The 19,877-nt window shown below is 42.2% G+C and overlaps 1 protein-coding gene across 7 annotated transcripts in view; it reads right to left on the bottom strand.

Annotated features, from left to right (window-relative positions):
• KDR (kinase insert domain receptor) overlaps window positions 1-19,877 on the bottom strand; it is a 98,987-nt gene that overhangs the window by 60,234 nt on the left and 18,876 nt on the right. For 6 of the 7 annotated variants that reach the window (XR_007477021.1, XR_004482529.2, XM_004268263.4 and 3 more), the window contains exons 14-27: window positions 17,924-18,070; window positions 17,063-17,194; window positions 14,409-14,515; window positions 13,859-13,994; window positions 13,396-13,500; window positions 11,940-12,053; window positions 11,276-11,364; window positions 10,545-10,698; window positions 8,513-8,610; window positions 6,119-6,241; window positions 5,855-5,966; window positions 5,144-5,243; window positions 4,631-4,736; window positions 3,294-3,445 (exon numbers count right to left, since the gene is read on the bottom strand). Coding sequence is in view for 5 of the 7 variants with exons in the window: in XM_004268263.4 (XP_004268311.1) it covers window positions 3,294-3,445; window positions 4,631-4,736; window positions 5,144-5,243; window positions 5,855-5,966; window positions 6,119-6,241; window positions 8,513-8,610; window positions 10,545-10,698; window positions 11,276-11,364; window positions 11,940-12,053; window positions 13,396-13,500; window positions 13,859-13,994; window positions 14,409-14,515; window positions 17,063-17,194; window positions 17,924-18,070 (1,675 nt within the window). In the remaining 2 variants the exon portion in view is untranslated. Of the gene's footprint in view, window positions 1-626; window positions 2,696-3,293; window positions 3,446-4,630; window positions 4,737-5,143; window positions 5,244-5,854; window positions 5,967-6,118; window positions 6,242-8,512; window positions 8,611-10,544; window positions 10,699-11,275; window positions 11,365-11,939; window positions 12,054-13,395; window positions 13,501-13,858; window positions 13,995-14,408; window positions 14,516-17,062; window positions 17,195-17,923; window positions 18,071-19,877 lie in introns of those variants that run through there. The other variant, XM_033425409.2, reaches the window with a different exon arrangement.

Genomic DNA, 19,877 nt, shown 5'->3' with positions numbered 1-19,877 from the left:
AAGAGCAGCCTGACTAAAGAAAGGTGATGCCCACGTGGTCTGTGGACAGATTCCAGAGGTATTTGGGCTGTAATGCAGCTGCCTTAGAAAGGCCAGCTCCTTGACGGCTGAGCCCAATAATAATAAACATTGCTCAGCCCTTCACAGTTGACAAGGCATTTTCATGGACATCATTGCATCTGCTCTTCACAAAACTACAAAATAGGTTTTCATTATTTCCTATTTGGAAATGAGGAAGCTTAGGGAGGAAACAGCTAGAACTGGGGCTCAAACTTAGGTTTCTAGAGCCCATGCAGGGTTGTTTCTGTTTGTTTTTACCTTATTCCACATTGACGCCCTTGGAAAAGCACTAGGAAGGAGAAGGAAGAAGACAGTAGTGAAGTAAAGATTGTCCAAGGCTTTACTGAGCACCCAGTATGCACACAGCCCTGCTCTCTCCCATGTGTGCACCGACCATGTGGTGGGGCAGGGGTGGGGGGTGGGGGAGGGGGGATAGGGAGGGTGGGAGGGAGGGAGATGGAAGAGGGAGGGGATATGGGGATATATGTACATGTATAGCTGATTCACTTTGTTATACGGCAGAAACGAACACACCACTGTAAAGCAATTATACTCCAATAAAGATGTTAAAAAAAAAAAAAGATAGACAAAAGGTGCAGAAAGGACAGTTTCATTTCAAGCAGTCTAACATCAGAGCCAAATTCAGGAAAATCTAGCCAGCAGGCTGTCCCAGGCATCAATCTACAAGGAGCATTTAAATCATCGCTAGCAATTAACGAAAATGAAAAAAAAAAAAAGCTATGTGCCAGAACCTTTCCCTGGGAGAGAATTGAAAAGAAATCTTTGATAAGCTGCTTGGAGTGGGAGACGAAACTCCCAGGGGAATTGGTGGAGCAACCGCAGATGGTCCCCAAACTGTCCTCCAAGAACGATGAGTCCAATTAAGATGTGTTTTCTTGCAGGAAGCATGCAGACTTGGGGCCAGAGCTGATCCACAGGGGAAATGAGAGACAAACCTAAGTCTAGACACTAGTGGTCCTTCCTCCTCACCCTTCCCCCACATATCTCTCAGCCTCTTCTCTAAATAAATGCTGAACAAATATTTTAAAAATAGTTTAAAGGGGCAAAAAATCAGGAGGGTGGCTCCCACGGGGATGTCTCTGTCCAGCTCTATTCATAATGCAATGAAATAGAAAATTATGAAGAAGCAAGTGAGAAAGACTCCTTGACTGGCAACATGGAAGATAAGGGCACAAGTTCCTTGAGAGGCACCCCAGCCTCACTTCCTCTTCCCCAGGGAGGCAGAACACAAGAGAGCATCCAACTGAAATGTGCTGTGTGCAGATGCTTCGATTCTGCCTCTCCTTTAACCCAGACGATTAAAATGTGAGCGTGGTGCCTTAGTTTTAGTAAAGGCAAAAAGGTGGGGGGGGGGGTTGAGTGGGGATGCAGATAAAAGATTCCAATTTCCATTTTAGTTTTCAAATTACAGCTGGATAAAAGGGAAACTGGACTGGAAAGACCAATTCAAAAATCACAGACAGAAAACAGGAGCCAGGCCTGTGTTGGGAGTGTGGTGTCACATTTGTCCACGCCTCTGGGGATACATGTTGGCAGCCCTGTTTCAGATCCAGCATCGCATTTGGCACTTCCATTACACATATGTGACTTCATTGACTCTCGGCACCACACGCAAAGCACCTGAGTAAGCCAAGAGGCGGCCGGCTTGGGTCCTCGCCCCACCTGGTCACGGAAGAACCCAAGGAACACAGCTCACCATCAGATGGCTTTCTGATAACACAGAAGGCAACAGTGTTTCGGGAATAATTACCACACCAGAAGGCCAGCTGAACTTGAACAAGGACTTTTTAAACGTTGGGGTGGAACTACAGGTTTTCATTTCATTCCTCTTTCTCTTTGAGGCCCCCTCCTTGGTATGGGAGAAAACAGCCCTGAGTTAGATATCAGAGGAACTGGATTCATCCCATGTGATTTTAAGCAGCTCACTTAATTGCTATCGTTTATTGAGTGTTCTCTAGGTGCCAGGCACTTAGAAACTCATGATACCATGTAATTCTCAAAGTCATCATTTTTGTACACCAGTGTCCTTGCCTGGGTCACGGTGAAAATTTGCCCCAGGTCACAGCTGCGAAGGGCAGACTTGGGAATCCAACCCAGTTCCACGTGACTCTAAACTCTGGATCTTTAACCACAATATTGTATTCTCCCCAGGTAACTGCTCTGACACTCACGTTCAACATCTACATCAAAAGATAATAGTATCTACCTTGCCTAACTTTGGCAAAATCTGGTAAGAAAAAGCTCTTTGAAAAATGCTGAAAGTTCTTGACACAAATGGAATGGACAGCTTACGAGTTGGCTTCTTCCCACTCTGAGCTTTCTTCTCTCCCACGGCAGCGTTCCTGCTGCCCTCCCTGTGCGAGTCCACGGGGCAAACTGTCCTGCGTGACTCCCCACCTGCCATCTGGCAACCCGGCCAAAGGCTAGCACTCCGTGGTCCCCCCTGCGGCCACAGCACACTCAAGGGGGCAGGCTGGGCTCATGCCGCCAGGGGTCTGGTTACAGGAGGAAAACACCCAAGACAAAGCAAAGTGAAGTAGTCACAGGCTTAGTAAAAGGCAATTTTAATGTCATATTGTAGAAACCATACCAACTCTTTCCTTATGCACAGGTGCTGGGAGGGAACAAAAAGAAAGCTGCCTTTAGGACCCCTCTACAAATCAGGAAAATACGGCAGTGCATGTGTTTTAAATAAGCCCAGAAGTCCCATTATGCAAATAAAATGCTGAAAATCAGACTTGGGATGGGCTTCTGAAGTTGTGCTGCCCAGTCAAACTCAGGACACATCCCCATGGCACGCTGTATCCCAGCCAGAGAGGCAAAGGTCTGTTTTCATAAATGCATAGAACTCTTCCTTCCTGAATCTTTCCTAAGCCATATAACTCACGTTAATAAAAGAGTACATGGGGATAATTTAAATACAGACGTCTTTGTAAAATTGGTCTCTTTTTCTGGAGATTAACAAACTGTGGCATTCCAGCTATTTGCAGCTGCAGGGCTTAGAATTCTGAAATGAAGAGCTTAGGCAGCAATGTGGACCACAGATGGAAAGAGACTCACCTACCCAGGCGCTCTTCAAGGAGGACCTCTCAGGGCAAAGGGTGAATGTGCAAGTGAAATGCAGCAACTTTATATGATGTCCTTCCTCCATCCCCTTCCCTAAGATGACCTTGAAGCTCCCTCCCCCAGGGGATGTTGACCTTAGACTGTACCTGATTCCTGCTGTGTTGTCATAATGGAATTTGGGGTCACACACTTCCTCTTCCTCCATACAGGAAACAGGTGAGGTAGGCAGAGAGAGTCCCGAATCCTCTTCCATGCTCAAAGTCTCTGATATGGGAAGAACAATGTAGTCTTTGCCATCCTGAAACAATAAACACAGAGTGCTATTGTTATGGCTTCAGTCCTTCAAGAACCTTTCTATGAAAAACAAAGGCCATTGGGGCTTCTTGTTTATGGGGAATGTGGTTTTCATATCTGAATGTAAAACTTTAAGACAACTTTAAAAATGGCTTGTCAAAAACAAAAGGGCACTCAAAAGCGATGTGTCGATGAAAGTATATTAAAGGATCTAACAAAAAACAAGATGAGTAAGGGGACCACAGAGCACTATGGCTACAATGAAGACAAAACGGGTTGTGGTTACAGATGGAACAACAGAACAGGCAGAGCTCCACAGAGCTGAGAAATCGTTTCTTCACATAGTCCTATCTACACGAGCTGGGTCCTTTAAAGGGCATGTCATCCAATTTTAGTGTCTATGCTTCAAGGCAATGGAAAAACTGATGACAGTCTAAAGAAAAGCAGTAAATGTTCAGGAAAATGGGTCTACTGAGAAAAGGTTGCAGAACTTAACATTATTTCATCAAGAGAAAGAAATAAAGGGCAATTTGATATAGAAATAAAGGGCAATTTGATACCTCTAAATGTTTGGAAGGTTTATCGATAAAAATAGATTTGACCCATTGTCCCCCACCTGTTCAAAAGAAAAGCAGGAGGAAATTGACTTCCATTCACTGTAGTAAGAGGTGTTGACTGGAGATTAAGTAACTTTCTAACAGTAAAGTCTACAAGTCTAAAATCCTCCAATGGAAGTTATGAGGGCCTGGGATTTTACAGAGGGAAAAAAAAACCCATCAATTTTGCAGGGTTCAGATGTGTTTTTGCTTGAAGAATGTATTTAAAATTCCTTGAAATTCTGTCCACTGTTGATATTCACTTGATCAACTAGGTTTTGGGTTTTTTTTGTTTTTTAGTTTTGTTTGTTGTTTGTTTGCTTTTTTACTTTATAAGAGCCTCTGAAGACACCACAATATACATCAGTAAAAATAAAAGTGATCAGCTCCTAGGTTATGAATTAGGATCTCATCTGTCAAAAAGGTAATTATGACTTTTAGAAAAGCATTACTGCTCAGATCTGGAAGAATATGGCTCCTTGGATTCAGTGGCTGAGAGGACAGTATGGTGGCCATGAGAAGGTCTAGGCAGCAGACGAGCCCTGGACACCTAAGTACTCTCTGTAGAAGCTTCTTGGATGGAGGTCACAAACCTGCTGAGCATTCGCTTGTAACAGATTTCCCAAATGTTCCACCAGCTCTGAAAACGTGGGTCTCTGATTGGGCTCCCCATGCCAGCAGTCAAGCATGGTCTGGTACCTAGAGAAGCAAAACACTGATGTCATTAACCGCCTCTTTCCTCCTGATCTGATGCTGACAATAAGCACTTGAATGAGTAAATATTTATAAAGAGTCCACCATGAGCCAAGATGCTAAAGAGGGATACGAAACTACGTAAAACACAAAACCCTACACTGGGAGCATCAAGTGTGTATCGAAAAGGAAACATCATAAATCAACATCTAGTAAAAACTGACTGGTTGGTATAGATAAAGTGCTGTCATTTCAAGAAGGATGACTCTGTGCTTAAGATTATCAAGGAGGACCTCAAGGGAGAAGTAAGACGCAAACTGGGCCATGAAGGAGGTACCTATAATGGAAAGTCTTCTAGGCAGGGAGAATTTTTGTGAGCAAAGGAGGACAGAGAAATACTTGTAAAGTCTTACATTTCGGGTGTGGTATAATCAGGAGCTCTCATTCTAGTTCCTTCTTTCAATCTCCTACAAAATTCCTCATCAATCTTTACTCCAGGATATGGAGAAGCACCTAGAATAAAACAGGAATGGGGCATTATTATTTCTTTTTAACATCTTTATTGGAGTATAATTGCTTTACAATGTTGTGTTAGTTTCTGCTGTATAACAAAGTGAATCAGCTATACATATACATATGTTTCCTTATCTCCTCCCTCTTGCACCTCCCTCCCACCCTCCCTATCCCACCCCTCTAGGTGGTCACAAAGCACCAAGCTGATCTCCCTGTGCTGTGCGGCTGCTTCCCACTAGCTATCTATTTTACATTTGGTAGTGTATATATGTGCATGCCACTCTCTCACTTCGTCCCAGCTCACCCTTCCCCCTCCCCGTGTCCTCAAGTCCACTCTACGCCAGCGTCTTTATTCCTTTCCTGAGGAATGGTGCCTATTGATTTGATTTTCTCTTGCAGAAAGCCCTGAGCCTGATTCTTCAACACCTTCACATATATATCTTTTGTTCCTTTCTTTCTTTCTTTGCTTTTTTAGGTTTTACAACCCAAAGCTTCCAAGTAAGTTTCATCCGATAAAGGTGGAATACAGGAGAGGGAAAGGCGCACTGGGGTCACTGACTTCTATCATTTTATTTGGAGTATGGATGGAGAGACAAAGAGAAGGGACTTACCTAAGGAAAATATTTCCCAGAGCAGGACACCAAAAGACCACACGTCACTCTGAATTGTGTACACTCTGTCAAAAATTGTTTCCGGGGCCATCCATTTCAAAGGGAGGCGAGCCTACAGGGGTAGAAGACAAGGAATGAGAACGCTACTTATCAAATATCTGAAGGAAAAGCTTCCATTGTCCCTGGACACAGGTCCTGAGGCTTGCTGAGAGGAGTTTGAATTCTGCAACTTAACAGATCACTGGGTGCATCTCTGAAACTTACATCTCCTTTTCTGACATAATCTGGGTCTTTATAAATATCCCGGGCCAAGCCAAAGTCACAGATTTTAACCACATTCTTCTCCGACAAGAGGATGTTTCTCGCTGCCAGGTCCCTGTGGATACACTGCAAAAAGAATCGTGTGCATTAGGACTCAACATAACTGATCTCTTCCACATCTGTTGTGACCTCATGCTTTAAAAAAAAAAAAAAAAAAAAAACAAAAAACCCACATCAGAAAACCAACTGATTAACAAGCACTGGGTTAAACATCTTTTATCAACTCTTCCGGAAGAAAAGTCTGTAAGTTTCATTGAGGCACACATCTGCTTATTCCATAAACAGCCCCAGACTCTGGAATTAAATAGTTATGTTATAGCATGCTGATGGAGTCATAAATAGACTTCTCTTGGACACAATTAAGAATGTGTTTCTGGTCACATCCACACATCCCTTTTGCCTGGCACCATATACGGTTAAAACGTGTTATTCTAAGGAGGCCCTAGAATGGGGTTTATTTTGAATGAATGCACGGAAATCAGAAACAAGGGGCTCTCCTTGGTTTGGTGCCCTTTGTTGGTTTCTCTATTCCATACGTAACCGAAGCTGGACAAGCTCTGAGAAACAATTCCCAGTGGGGCTCACCCTGTTTTCAAAGCACTGGCTTATCGTGGAGGTCTGTGAAAGCACTCTCAGCCTCTCACTAGTCAAGGGGATTCTCTGGTACACGATAAAGGAAAAGCGAATTCTCCTTGGCTTTCCTTCTATTCTTTTTTGTTCCTCAGTTTCTCTCTTCTCTGCATCCCCCTACCTTCATGTAACTTCCTACCCTAAGCAGCTTTAACTCCACCTGATAGATTTATAAGAGAACAAGAGTCTCAGGGAACATTGAGAAATGAATGAAAGGCTTAGATGAGAATTCTTATGTCAGTGGAGGAGTGATGTGTGAGCCAGGCATTACGGACCCCTTACACCTCACATCTGTAGAGCACTTTCCTCTGAACGAGGCACAGGAAATATAGCCAATATTTTGTAATAATTGCAAATGGAGTGTAACGTTTAAAAATTCTATTAAAAAAATTTTTTTTTTAAAAGCACATTGTCTGGCATGATTGATCAAGACAGGAGACTCCAGAAAACACAGTCCTTCCTACTTTGCCCCGAACTGAAGAGCTTCCTTTATTAAGCAACCAGGTGGTATTCAAGAAATTCAGCTGGTAGATGCAAGGGAAGTAAAAGGATCCCCCTCCACCCCTCATTCCCTTCCCCGTCAAAGGAACCCTGACTAAATGGCAGGCTCTGGCCTTTAAAAAAATAATAAAATAAAATCAGAATCTTTAAGAAGGGCAAAGGGCCTTTCTCTTTGGAAAAATCCACTAAGATCCCACTTCTCTCCCTACCCCTTGGAAGAGAGAAGACAAGAGCTCTTGGGCAGAAACCTCGGAGATCCTGAGGCTCTGAAAGCGGTGACAAGCTTTAAACTCCAGAAAAAGGCATGCGTGAGGGATTTCACTCTAATTGAGGAAAAAAACACAAAGTAAAAACCTTAAGTCTTTCTCCCACAGGTAGGCTGCAGCAACTGCATTCTGTCAACTGGTCATTTTTCCTGATACTGAATCTGAATTTTTCTTGTTTAACGTAAAACCATCCCTTTTACCCTTTCCGAGGGGTGCCTCCACGGTGTTTACAACCTTTGGAATGTTTGTAACTTGTCACGTATCCACCTCAGCCTTTGTTTGGCCTACTTTTCTAATTTTAGCTCTTTCAATCGCTCTCATCTGAAGCCTGTCCTTCCTGGTTTCTAATTATGCTACTACCAAATACTTTTTGATGGATGGTGATGAATATCAAAGAAATGAAAAACAGATTTGTGCCAAGATATCTGCAAGGCTCAGCCCCTCACCTCTTCTAGGCCATTACTCAAATGCACATTCCCCTAAAGCCTTCCGTGTCCCCTTGGTTTAAAATCAATGTACACAAACACAGAGGCATATGTCCACATGAACATAACGCTCCTGTATACTCTATAACTCTTCCCTGCTGATTTTTCTCCACAGTACTTACTCCCATCTAGCCTATCAGGCATTTTACTTGTTTATATTGTTTGTTCCACCCACTAGAACATAATCTCCATGAAGGTGGAGAGTTTTGCCTATTTGCTCACACAGTGTCCTTAGCGCTCAGAAGACTGCCTGCATTTAGTAGGTATTTATCACATGAATTAATTTCGTGAACTCCTAACACCACTTTAATGAGCAGAAATGGGGCCTCCCCAGTAGAGCTCTCTTAACAGTGCTCCAGCAGTGGTGAATGAATTACAGTCCCAAACAAACACCAATGGCTGGCACTGGACACCTCATTTGCAAATCTGTGATGTGAAGAGATACTCTGTCTCACCTTCCGTGATGCCAAAAACTCCATGCCCTTAGCCACTTGGAAGCTGTAACAGATGAGATGCTCCAAGGTCAGGAAGTTCTTGTACACATCTTCAGAAACTGTCAGAAGATGCAGGAGGACAGAGATTGGTATTTCGGCCAGAAACTGTTTGTAAGTTTGATAGAGCAATCTTCATTTTAAAAATTGGGAGTTAAATTTCAGGAAATAGAAGCAGACAGAAAATGCTTCTATCTTCTATAAGTATGCTGAATCCTGGTATATTATTAGCCTTCATCATACCCCTTAGCAAAAATATTGGTTTTTCCACTTTAGCCAAATTGGACGAACAAATCCAGGAGGCAAAATGGAGGAAAAACTGGCATAGGTAACAGGGGGGTAAAAGCAGGCTTTTACAAATTTGCTCTTTAAAGTGTTGTGTTTTTTTAATATACCCAGAGGGATAAACAATAGTTTTCATATCAAGAACTCTAAAAATAAAACAACAATATCCAGGGTCATTGAATCTTTTCTCTCCAGGCTTTGTCCCGGGACAAAGGCCAAAGGTCAAACCATAATCTACAATGGCTAACTAAAAATACCAGTAATATATTTACCTCTCTCACTTTTAAACTGAGAAAGGGCTGTAAACACATTAAATCTGGCCTGTGAGAATGCTTTTTTCCTTCAAGGATACGTATGAGAGAAGACAGGAACATCGAGAGGAAGATGAATTTACGTAAATTTGTGGTATTTACTTCTGGGCAACTAGTACAAAGAAACACTAAGACATTAATGAGCGTTTCAACATGATCTCTTAACTTTGGTCAGATAAGATAAGACATGGCTTCTTTCCTGCAGACAAATACCAGAGCAAATGAAAACTCAGTTGTAATAATAACCTTGTAAGTATTAAAAAGACTACGAAACTTTTCCTCAATGACTTTCTATGTTCGGGGCTGGAGGGCTCCCCATGAATAATTAGTGAAACTCTTTCATTTTCCAGATGAAGAAATGGAGGCAAAATTCTGGGCCAATGCCCCCTCTACTCGGACTGACTCCCTCGAGCCCTTGGGTTTCCAGCTCTCTGGCCACCATTTTGTGAGAGAGAGGACAGGGCAGAAGTGGCTCCACTCAGTGTGCACCCAGTTATGTGAGGTCCAGACAACCTCCCCACGCTTTTCTAGACCAAGTTCTAGCCTCACACTGCCTGCTTGGCTTCTATGGGAAAGAAGTCAGTCTTAAGTTCTCTCTGTGGCCTCATGTCAAAGGGAACAGAAGCAGGTTTCTCCCACTATTTCATGACTGAATTCTTCTAAGCTCATGCCTCAAGAAGACCCAAATGTCAGGAAGCCCCATCTCTACCTCCACAGAGCTGTCTCTGCTCCTTCTGAGGGAAGCAGATATACAGTGTATCCTGAAGCTGGAAGAGGTCCTGAAAGTTAGGCTGGGAACACAGCTCCACTCATAAAGAACACTAAAATATCACTGGAAGCGTAAGCGGATAAAGAAAAGTGTATTGACCAAGACTCTTCTGACGAAATACGGAAGACTTGATAAGCCACTTGGGGTAGAAACAACAGATGCCTACACTGCCTTGGAGAAGGTTGGGTATGATTAACTGAAGGACTTCTGTTGTGCTGGTGAAGCAGACAAGGTGGGACTGAACCGCTGTGGACAACGGGGAGGCTGGATCAAACACCAGAGAGCCTCCTTTGCCCATCCGGAAGATGGCGCTGAGCCTCTCCTGCTGACAAATGTTGAACCAAGACTTGAAGAGCGTTGGTTTGACTGTTTGCCAACTGCTTAGCCCTCCTGGGGGACCCAGATTTCTCAGGCTAGCCATGCTCTGCCTCACCACGTAGCCTGCTGCTTATTGAGACCTTCCGCCCCTCACTTTTGGGGAGACTGAATGAAAGCCTCCTAGAAATTTAGGTCTCTTTCAAATATTAGGTAATACTGGATTTTTCCAGGACAAAATTCATTGTAACACCCTGTCACCTCGTCTGTTCCTAAAAGAGCATGCATTCGGTGCAGAGGAAGCAATGGCAGGTACCTTCCTCTTCCTCCACATCACTGAGGGATTTCTCCTCAACAAATCCGGAGCTGGCTGAGCTCTGGCTACTGGTGATGCTGTCCAAGCGGCGTTTAGGATCCACGGTGATTTCCCCAACGTATTCTTTCCCTTGCCGGAATCGTGCCCCTTTAGTCTATAACGAAACAGTTGAACAAACTCCTTGAACACCAGAAAATCTCTCCAATGTAGTTAAACTACAGAAACAATTGTAACTATTAAAAGAAGATGAGAGACATCAATTTCAGGATCATGGAATCTCTGGGCTGAAATTTGGGGCAAGTGTTCTACATAATAGATTTTCTTCCATAAAGCCTGTCTCTTTTCTAGCTTAGAGATAAGGGCCTTGTTACAAGTTTCACTCAGACACACTTCCAACATTAGGGCACTTCTGACACTGGGATTGACACTCCATAGGGCCACATATGGCCAGGGCAGAGACAGAATAATCCAGAGCTGTCCTTCCACCTGTCATTCCCTACCCTTAATCACACCCACCTTCCCCTCCTTGGCATCATCTATAATGGGTCAGTAGATCAGAGTCACAAAAATAAAACATGAGAAGTATGTGTCCTCCAGAAGGTAAAAGAGGAAGTTACAACAGCCAAGAGGTAACATGAAAAGATTCCTCACAATTTCTTTGCAGAATTTTACCACTTTGAGTTATTCTCCATTTTACAGTGTGACCACAGTTAAGTTAGGAAATGACATACCTTGTAGGGGACAAACTCATTTCTCTTGCTCCTTAAGTAAGTTGACAGGTTTCCAAACTTGCAGAATTCCACAATCACCATGAGTGGCCCTGCAGACAGCACAGCATACCAAGAAGAGAAAATGTATTTGTATTTTCACTCGTTTCTCACCAAGTGTTTAAGATATCAATGAGCTAGAAAATATCACAGAAGAGGCTACACCCTTTCACTGGAAACAGGATCATAGAAATCAGCTGGCTGCAATTCCCTTATATTGTAACTTTTCTTTTTCCAAAAGGCAGTTCCACAGAAGATGAACCAAAATTTCAGAAGAAAATCCACCCACTTGCTTTTCAACACAATCACCTGAGATGACTCCATTTTAGGGGGCACCACTCTTAAAGTCCTTTGTTTTCAAATTTGGAGGGAAGTTTACTCTTCTCCTCTGAACACCTATTACATAAGTAGCAAACTGTATTATAATGATGTAGTATTTTTTAATTCACGTTCTAGAATAATTTACAGTGCCCATTAAACCTCCATGAAATATATTTATATATAGGAATCTGCCCAAGTTTCCTAAGTTAAGGAAACCAAGGCCATGGGAGTTGGGTGGTTTCCCTCAAATACCAGCAGAAAAGTACATGCCAAAATCCCACAGCCAGAGCCATCTATAGACACTCACCCCCTGGCTTGGTACAGGCACCAAGAAGATTGACCACATTGAGATGGTGGCCAATATGAATGAGGATCTTGAGTTCAGACATGAGGGCTCGGTGTTCGCTGTGTGTTGCTCCTTCTACAAATATAAACAAAGAGGGAAATCATACATGAGGCATTACCTTAGGAGGATTAACGCCGCACTATGTGCATCTGTGCAACTTTCCCTCCAGGGGTAATACAACTGTAACCCAATTGACAGGCTAGCTGCGTTAAAAGACAAACATAAATTATATTTTATAATTCTAAATCGAATTCTTTAAGTGCACCCAGAATGTTTGATATTTGAAGGAAGCCACTGTGAGGTCTTTTGCAAAGTGGAGAATACATCTGCAAATGAAATCATGCCCAGATTTTCTTCTTTTACAAAACTGGATTTTCACATATCAGGTTTACTATGCTTCTTAGGGCCTGATTATTTCAGTGCTTCCTCGTAAGGAAGCAACACCATGTATTGCTCATGCGTTAGGGGCTATGCTGGAGTTCCCACCAATCTGTGCCGAGCAGGAAACTTAACAAGGGCCAGCTGGCAAACCAGTTGGCACATGAGGCCGATGAGGCTAAGACTGTGAGTTTGATCCTGTACAGACTGGTACACTTCCCTCTAATTCACAGACGTGGTCCACACCTCAGGCCCTGATGAGCCACCTCAAAATTACATACTCCTCGGCCACAAGGGAGAAAAGGCAAAAGGAGAGAGATGCCTTCAAAATGCACAAGACCTATGGGCGAAGGGTCAGTAGCACTGTCTCCATCCATGAAAGCACGTGAGAATTCTAGCAAAGAGCTTTATACGCATCACCCCCCCAAAATTAAAACGGCAAGACCAGAATTCCATTACGGTTAGGCTTGACAATTGTTTATGAAACTTGTAATTTTAAAAATGTCCCCCTTAATCCTTTTTTCCCAGCACAACCATTCTTATTTTGCATATTGCCTTTTATATGTGAGAATCTTTTACGTATTCCAATTCTAGGGAACATGCTGGTTTTTGCATGCTGCTATTTTTACTTATTACATCAAATTTCTTTTTCCGTTTCTTGATGGTCTGTAATTATCTTACTAATGCACTATAGTACACTAAGAAAACAGTTTTGATGTAACCAAGGTATTTTTTTCCTATAGCCGGACTACTAAATATAGTTGTACAAGCTGTGATCTGTGCAAGGGCTCCCAGGCAAGGTGGGGCGGTAGGGGAGCTCAGACCCATCCCAACTTTGCCTGCCAGGCTGTGGACCCTGACATGAGTCTATAAAAGAGGAAATTTTTATCTAGTTTGTACAAAGGCATCGTATAGTCTGGCTGCATGTTTGGCTCGTGGGCCCACCTAGCCACAGAGCCACTGATACAAGCCTTTCATCATGTTTAAAGATGGGATGAAACAGATAGAGGGATACATCACCATAGAATTTTGCTTTTACCTTTCAACATTTTGACAGCCACTGTCTTGCAGGTTGCTGTCTTGTCAATTCCAAAGGCATCTGCTTCAATCACTTGCCCAAAGGCACCACGGCCAAGAGGCTTACCTAGAGTCAACAACAAAACAGATTTGGACTATTTCACCACCAAAGCGATAGGCAAAGATTCTGACTTGATAGGGTGACCATACATCCCAGTTTATCGTGGACAGTACAGTTGACCCCCTTGTCCTGGCTTAATAATTTAATACCCCCCTCTTCACCCTCTAAATGTCCTGCTTTGGGTGATTATACAGGGACCCTACTTCTAAGTGACTAAAATGGACGATTACTCAAATTCAGGAGATGGGATGCATTTTCTGAACCAGGATCCAACATTTAAATAGACTAGATTTGTCACCAGCCTAAAAGAGGAAGAGATGGCCTGGTAAACCCAATATCAAATTAACATCACTTGAAAACACACCTAGTTTCAGCCGGTCTCTGGGGAATTCCCATTTGCTGGCATCATAAGGCAGGCGTTCACAGTGCTCATCCAGGGGGAGTTCGTCTGGATCCATGACGATGGATAAGTAGCCCGTCTTCAGTTCCCCTCCACTGGCCTGGAAAGCATTGCTCCTTCCGGTCACACACACCCTGTTGTCTGGCTGTTGTTCTCTGTGCTTGTTATTGTTGTTTATTGGTGTCTCATTTTCTAAATGGCTCATAGTGTGTGAGAGTAGTCCTATTATAATTCTGCTCCCAGTGTCCCCTCGACCCCCAAATGAGCTCAGAATTTAATTCTTAAATCTTAATTATACTAGACAGTCCAAGCCCATTTCTTCTCTTGTTGCTTCTATCAATTAAAGCCCAGTGGTCTAGCCAAAAGCAAGTGGGTAAGAAGGTTATTGTATAGAAATAAAATTGTGCCTGTTGAGCCAATAACAATGGGAAGAATCAACTCAAAGAACCCCAGTCAGCTTTCATTAATCATGAAAACCAACGTGCAAGGGACGGAAGGGAAATGATTTCGTTACCCGCTTAACGGTCCGTAGAACGATGACAAGAAGTAGCCAGAAGAACATGGCAATCACTGCAGTGCCGACTAGAATAATGACTTCCAAGTTTGTCTTTTCCTGGGCACCTGGAAAGACACAAATGAATGAGCATCAACAACTGGAAACTCATACCTTTTGATATAAAATAACAAAGTTCCACACTAAAGCAAAATCTCAATCTTACCAACTCAGGAAAATCCTAGACAATAATAGTCACAAACCTCTGACTTGAATGGAGTTTATAATATTCTTAATGGATAATTTCAAGTTTGCAAAACATTGCTCATGAAAACTTCCAACAGTAAAATTCTAAAGTAATTAAGAGAGAAATATTAATGTCCTAAAAGACAAACAGAAAGCATTTGGAAGAAGAGCAGACTTTGACGGAAAAAAAAAGCCAGATCATGTTCTATAGAGAAGAAAAGTATTCTATTTGGGGAAAATAAATGTTTGGTTTTATGCTGTTGGTCTATATTTTGATCTGTATGGAGTTTGCGGAAGGACTGTTTAAGAAAACACGTAGGGAAATAAATGCAGTCCTTTGGCCAGAGAGCTATTGGTGACTAGGCACCAACGAGATGCTCATCACTTTAGATATGTCATGTCACTCAGTCTTCTCAATAACCCTCAGTTTTCAGATGGAGAAGCAAGCTTAGAAAGGTTAAGCTACTTCATCAAGGGCACACAGCAAGTTGATGGAATGGTCAAGAGTTAAACAAGGTCTGTCCAACACTGGCTAACATTTCACTACCCCATCCTTGTGTGGCAGGAGCCTCAGTGAGGAAAGTGGAAGAGCTGAGGTGAGTGCCTCAGGCGTGGCCTGGCAGTATGAGTTTAAACATACTCAGGAAAGGAAAGAGAAGAGAAAAAGTTGGAAGTCAGCAAGGAAAGCTGCAGATGTTCAGGACTCCAGAGGACAGCTCTGAGTGGGGAAAATTAAGCCCAGAGGAAGCTTTCAACCAAGAGTGATTAGCACAGTGGTGACAAGGAAGCAATTATCACTTAGGCTCTCCCATTGGATGAGTGCAGTGTGAATCAAACTGGGCCACAAGCTGTGAGAGTGGCTCAGGCAGCCTCAAGAAGACAGAAAGACAAGTAATTAATTAGTTAGCAAAATAAGAGTTATAGTTGAGAGACAAGCACCAAGTATGCTTGGAAGTAGATTTTGTTTCTCTGGTGGTCTTACTGAGGGAATTCTCTATTTATACATAGAGATTTAAAAGTCTGTTTGTTCATAGTAAAAAGTTCAAAGATTCAACTGTCTATATAAGTTGGTGCATTAATATTCCCATATGAACATTTGGGAAAGTAGCAGGAGCATTAAATATTTACCTCGTCCTTTCTTAGTATTCTCTTCTGGTGAGAAGTAAATACAATCTCTGTGCTAAGGTTACCTAGTTAGGCCTCTTGGTAACCAGCTGCAGACAGCTAACAGAGCTGAGGCAAAGCATGGGAGAGAACTGGAAGTCTCCCTTAGGATTTTGCCTAAAACATGTACCACTTTGAAAGTGACAAAACCACCGTGTCACTTGAAATCTTTATTTGTAAGTGCAGTTTACAAAATGGTAATAAGCCTATAGATTTGAAAAGAAGTCAAGGTATTGAGATGTAATACTTGGCAACATAGATTTGACAGACTAAAGGAACTAAAATCTAGTCTTTGAGAGACAAATTAGGATGAGTGCATAGAAATCCATCAGTTCCTCCATCTATCACCACCCCTCTCTTTTCCCCTTGCATACCATTCCTTCACCCACATAATACAGTTTCATTGTCCCCTGATGGGTTATTTTTAAAAAGACACAGGAATACACTTTTGAAGATAAAATATTCTGTCACAAATTCACCTTTCCCATCTGAGAAAATGCCAGATTCACATCATTCCTGCATACACATTTAGATAAGAACCCAAATTTTCTATATCAGAGAAGCAATGGTCTATTGTTCACAAATGAATGTTAATTATCTTTAGTCCAATAAAAACTATGAACCTTTGTGACTATCTAGATAGCACCGACTTTCATGACTAGGCAGCAATTCTACCTAATAAATATAGAGGCATAACTTTCATAACAAGGTAATTAAGCCATTCATATGAAGAAAGAATCAGGGAGAGGAGGATATTCCACCGGCCTGGCTAAGAATTTTTCCACAGTGAGAACTGAGGGGATAGAAATGTGATGAGAGCAGAATTAAAATAACATTAATTATGTTTTCTGGTTAAAATAACATATACTTATAGTAGAAAACATACAAAGTACAAAGAATATTAAAACCACCCATAACCCTCCTGCCCAAAGTATATGAGTATATATAAGATACAGCTAATTTTTTTTTTTTTTCTTTTTTCCGTACGCGGGTCTCTCACTGCTGTGGCCTCTTCCGTTGCGGAGCACAGACTCCGGACGTGCAGGCTCAGCGGCCATGGCTCACGGGCCCAGCCGCTCCGCGGCATGTGGGATCTTCCCGGACCGGGTCACGAACCCGTGTCCCCTGCATCGGCAGGCGGACTCTCAACCACTGTGCCACCAGGGAAGCCCAGATACAAGCTAATTTTTTTTTTTTTTTTTTTGTGGTACGCGGGCCTCTCTAATTTTTAAAAACCACCTGATGGTCTCTGAATTCCCACTGACCTTCCACTATGAAAAACGCCTCCACTTTTGCACACCCAAGAACACTGCATGCCTGGCAGGTGTACAGGCCTTCATCCTCCTTCCTCACCCTGCGGATAGTTAGGTTCCGGTTCCCATCTTTTAGCACGATGCCTGAGAAAGGGGGAAATGGATGGTTTTTATTTATGATGTGGTCTGGCAGAGTTTTTCAGGACAAAAATCTTTTTAATGTAAATGTTTCCCTTTATCTTGGGCTATTATCTAACTCTAAAAAGAGTCATACAGGGTCAACTGCTGTCTCAGCTCCCCTGGCTTCCACGAGAATTCAGCAGGCTCTCAATACTCGGGTTCCGAGTCTATGAGATGAGCCAGACCATGGGCAGTAATACTGCTTTCTGTTCTACCTAAAACAAATCAAGAAACCATATGGATTTTATACTGTAGGACACCTCTATGTGGAATCTAAAAAATAAAACAAACTAGTGAATATAACAAAAAAGAAACAGACTCACGGATATAGAGAACAAACTAGTGGTGACCAGTGGGGAGAGGGGACAGGGGAGAGGGAAGCAAGATAGGGGTAGGGGATTAAGAGGTACAAACTACTAAGTATAAAATAAATAAGCTACAAGGATATATTGTACAGCACAGGGGATACAGTCAATATTTTATAACTATAAATGGAGAATAATCTTTAAAAATTGAGACTCACTATGCTGTCCACCTGCAACTTAAATAATATTGTACATCGATATACCTTAATAAAAATAAATAAATAAATGAGTAAATAAATAATTTTTTTAAGAAAGAAATCATATGGATTTTAGTTAATATCTCTAGGAAGATTTTGCAGCCAAAAAGAGACCGACACGCTCTATTCACCTGAATCTTCCACAAGCGTCTCATTATCTTTAAACCACGTAATCTGTGGAGGGGGATTCCCAGACGCTGTGCAGGAAACTTCGATGGTTTCACCAATACTTGTTGTCTGGTTCTCCAGGTTTCCTGTGATTGTAGGTGCCATGCGCTCTATGCACACGCACACAAAAAAAATCATAGGACATTTAGTTATAAGTTTTGAAGTGGTTTTCATATCGGTAAACTATTAAACCATTTAGTAAACTGTTAATTTACTAAGCCAAAAATACACAGAGGTTGATAACTGGAGCATTGTTCATGGCGTAAAGTTAAATGAAACAAGTCAGTCAGTTCAGACAGATTACTGCATCTCTCTGAACATTCATATTAGTGATTCAAGCTGGTAACCACATCGCAAAATAAAAGTTGTCACCCTTGACTTCCCTCCAGATAAATAAATAAATTCTAGCCAGTGACACACAAGAATTCTGCCATGTTTCTCTTGGAAAGTACATAACTTCAGTGTAATTCAACAAAGAATGCCTTATATTTATTTGACACTTTTTACAAAACTCATTTGTCCTATTTCTGGTTTTCACTATCAACCCTATGGTGGGCAGTATTAGCCTTATTTTGCAGATGAAAGGGGTTAAACAACTTACCCCAGTCCTTATAACTAAGTAAACAGTTGAACTCAGAATTTCCACTAAAACACAGACAAAACAATGATAACCTAAGGAAAGTCAAAGATTTTTTAAAAATGAAGCCCATAGGTACTCATTTAAATGTACAGGACAACTTTAGATTTAACCTTTCCTACAAATCATCAAAGTGCTGTGGAAATATCTTGTCCAAACCAACTGAACATCGAAAAGAATCCTGCTGAGAGAATCCACTTCAACATTTAGCAAAATTAGATTACCTCAATGGTGAACTACGCTGGGGCTTAAGCAAATGGACTCTAGTCTACTTCCAAGAATAATTTTTGGAAAACAACTTGGGAGTCCTTAGAGAGCAAACCAGCTCATTGTGAGCATGTATTTCCTGGGCATGGCAAAGCCAGGAACCTCCTTCACATCTCTTTCTGAATTTTTTCACTAGCTTGAAACCAGACTGGTCACCAAGATGAACAGAAAAACCATGATCATATATGGGGTGTGATTTGAAGGGCCTTGGGATGACTTCACTCAAAAACATCTCTTCTTCTGACACCAGAGTCTCAACACTAGCAAAATCTGTCCTAGTGCCTGTTTGAAAATACCTCTTAAAATATGTCAAGGCCTTTGAAAATATTATTCCTCTAAAACTTTGGTATAAATTAGTTTATCTGGGCAGTTCCCCCTTCCTGACAGTTAAAAAAAACCAAAAACAGAACACATGCACCCTAGAAACTAGGAAGGGACACTAGGGAGAGGAGAAAATGGAAGGAGATAGCACAGAGAAACTCCCCAAATTTGACTGATTTCCCCAGAGACAGAGCCGTGTCTGCATGGATTTTGTGCAAGGCGAGGGGTTAGAGGAGGTATAGAGAGTGACTTGGTGTGGGACTTACAAAGCTTTCTTGCACTAAAATGCTCATTTCATTGACCGTGAGCTGTACCACAGAGGTACAGGCACTGAGTGCAGCATCCCTCCCAGAGGCTCTCACAGGTCTTAAACAACCCCATCACCACACTCTTCAGGCAGCAGATGTCTTATCAAGCACGCAGTATGTGCCACTATGTTCTATGCCTGGAGCTCAGCAAGGAGTAAAACAGAAACAACCCCTGTCCTCATGGACACAGAGACCTCACTGTACCCCACAGCCCAGCAGTTGTCTGTGTTCTCACTCTGTCCACCACTATGAACTTCCGGCACCCTCCTAGCTCATGGTAGGCATTCACAAATGTGTGTCTATTTAAATAACTGAATGCTCAAGAATGAGGCAGAAACTTCCCTGGTTTAGGGGAATCCCTTGCAGACAGTAGTGAGTGACCCC

This window comes from Orcinus orca, chromosome 4, assembly GCF_937001465.1.
Source record: "Orcinus orca chromosome 4, mOrcOrc1.1, whole genome shotgun sequence".
Classification (NCBI taxonomy): domain Eukaryota; kingdom Metazoa; phylum Chordata; class Mammalia; order Artiodactyla; family Delphinidae; genus Orcinus; species Orcinus orca.
The sequence above is the reverse complement of the archived record's forward strand: the minus strand, read 5'-3'. Positions and strand labels throughout refer to the sequence as shown.